This window comes from Austrofundulus limnaeus, unplaced genomic scaffold (assembly GCF_001266775.1).
Source record: "Austrofundulus limnaeus strain Quisiro unplaced genomic scaffold, Austrofundulus_limnaeus-1.0 Scaffold183, whole genome shotgun sequence".
Lineage (NCBI taxonomy): Eukaryota > Metazoa > Chordata > Actinopteri > Cyprinodontiformes > Rivulidae > Austrofundulus > Austrofundulus limnaeus.
Window position 1 is genome coordinate 569,331 of NW_013952585.1, and position 2,188 is coordinate 571,518.

Sequence of the window (2,188 nt, forward strand, 5' to 3'; positions counted from 1 at the left end):
CATGTTCGTACGAACCCTTTGTACGAACAAAAGTAGGAGAAATTTAGGATAAGAATACGAACATGTTCTTGCATGAGGCCCAATGACTGTACACAGAAATATTACGTAAAATATCTCTGCTTTCTCTTGATTTTGGGAATGAGCATCCACAGGATTCACTTAAGGGAAGCAGCCATGCTGTATTTTTAGAGCCAGAGTCCATGCACTGGCAATGTGCAGCTTTTAGTCCCACCTACTTTCCTGTGCCCAATCACAGTGTTTGTTTACATGGACAGGGAACAACTTCAAACCTGTAAAGGGACCAGCTTATTGAGATGTGTCTTCCGGATTTAGCGTCTATCTCAGTATTTTGTATGATGTCTAATACGTGTTTATGCAGACAAAGTTAGATAGAAAATAAGAGTTGRTTAGAGCTGAATCGAGGTGTGCTGACACCCAAATCAAAAAACACTCTAATGCCATTTATTTTTTTCCTTTTAGTCTGTTGAGAATTGCGTTTGTATTATGAGGAACCTCTCCTACCACGTCCACAAAGAGGTACCAGGGGCCGAAAAGTTCCAGGACCCATCAGCACTACAGGCCCCTGGATCAGCAGGACCACAGAGGAAGAAGAAGGATGATGCTGGCTGCTTTGGAGGCAAGAAGGCCAAAGGTAAGAGGAAGAAAGGAAAATAAAGACATAAATATAAAAAATAAATAGATATTGCGATAATAACATAATTTGCAGAACAGGAAAATTTGAGTTGCTTTTACCTCTTTTTTTAACATCCGTGCTCCACGTATAGAGACAGCTAAATCATTGTTCTCCCAGGCTGTTGGGGAAAATGACACTGTTATCTCCTCCCTGTCCAACCTTAATGGCTGCCATTAATCAGTCAGCCAATGAGAAGTGGCAACCAGTCAGTGACCCTCGATTCTGATGACACTTCAGAGTCCTGTTGGTTCAGGGGTCAGAACAACACTGAGCTTACAAGTGTAGGCGTTTAGGAAAAAATCAATTTACCAAATTTACACAGGCTGAATAATGAGACTTTCTCTGTGCTCACAGAGGAAAAGACTTCTGCACAGATACATTAAATAACACTATGCATGAGAATGAAGGAGCCTGTTACAGTACGTACGACTAAAACTAGCCTCCTCTGTGACCTAATGTCACATTAGGATGAAAATACAATTGTGATTAGGAAATGCACAACAGATCAAAGTTTGATAATTTTCTCTTCTCTATTAGTGAATCTAAAAGCTCTTAAATAAAAGCTGAAATTTTGTGCTGCTTTTACACGTGTTTGACTTTTAGCTCTCCTCCTTGCCTTACTGATCGTGGAATCTGATCATTTTCATTTTGCAGTCTTTCTGCCTTTTTCCCAACTTTACGTTTCTCAGTCTTTGCTAAATTTTCTTTGAATGCTGTTCTCGCTGTTCCCCAGCACACACACACTCACACAAAGCTTTCTCACCTCTGCCAGCGTTTCGTCTTTATGATGGCCTTCAATTATTCACCTTTAGAAAAGTGTTGCTCTCTTTTGTAAAAAAATAAATAATAATAATCTGTTGACACGACTGTCCCTGCAACTTTCTGACACGTGCCCACACATTTTTCACCATGCCTCTTCTTTTTTTCTCCCTGCTTTGTGTTTTTTGGCATTGCTGCTGCTTCCTTGGCTAACTATAGAGGAATGGTTTAATCAAGGTGAGTGCCCCCCCACCCTCCCTTTCAAACCTCCTCTCCTTTTCTCCATCCTGCCTTTCTTTTCTTTCCTTTCCTACTCCCCCACGGCCGTAGAAGTGCAGTTAGAAATAGTTTTGGGTGTCCTCCAAAAACCAGAGAAAAGTTTCCAAGGACTTTAGAAAATGGTAGAGTTTCATTCCTTCTACAAGCTGTTCCTATACCATACCTAACAACCACATTACAGAGATTTTTGAACTCAGTTTTTTTTCCAAACTTTCTTAACTTCTCTATTTGGTTAATTTCATTTTTTTCTTGTGTTTTTTTTAAGTGCAAGGTATAGATGAAGTTGGGTAATCTGTTACATTTTGTCTGTTACAGTAGAGCTTAAACTAATGCACATCCTGTCACAACTGGTTGGTACATTAAAGTATAAATGCCAGAATTTGCTGGGGAGACTGATTTTGTGTATTTACTGAAACCTCAGCTGATATTAATGATCAATGGGCCTCATGCAAGAAC

At 39.8% G+C, this 2,188-nt stretch overlaps 1 protein-coding gene across 2 annotated transcripts in view; it reads left to right on the forward strand.

The window, feature by feature from the left end:
• Positions 1-2,188, forward strand: part of arvcfb (ARVCF delta catenin family member b) — a 352,935-nt gene that overhangs the window by 285,838 nt on the left and 64,909 nt on the right. For both annotated transcript variants that reach the window (XM_014018097.1, XM_014018096.1), the window contains 2 exon segments: positions 481-652; positions 1,673-1,690. In XM_014018097.1, coding sequence (XP_013873551.1) covers positions 481-652; positions 1,673-1,690 — 190 coding nt within the window.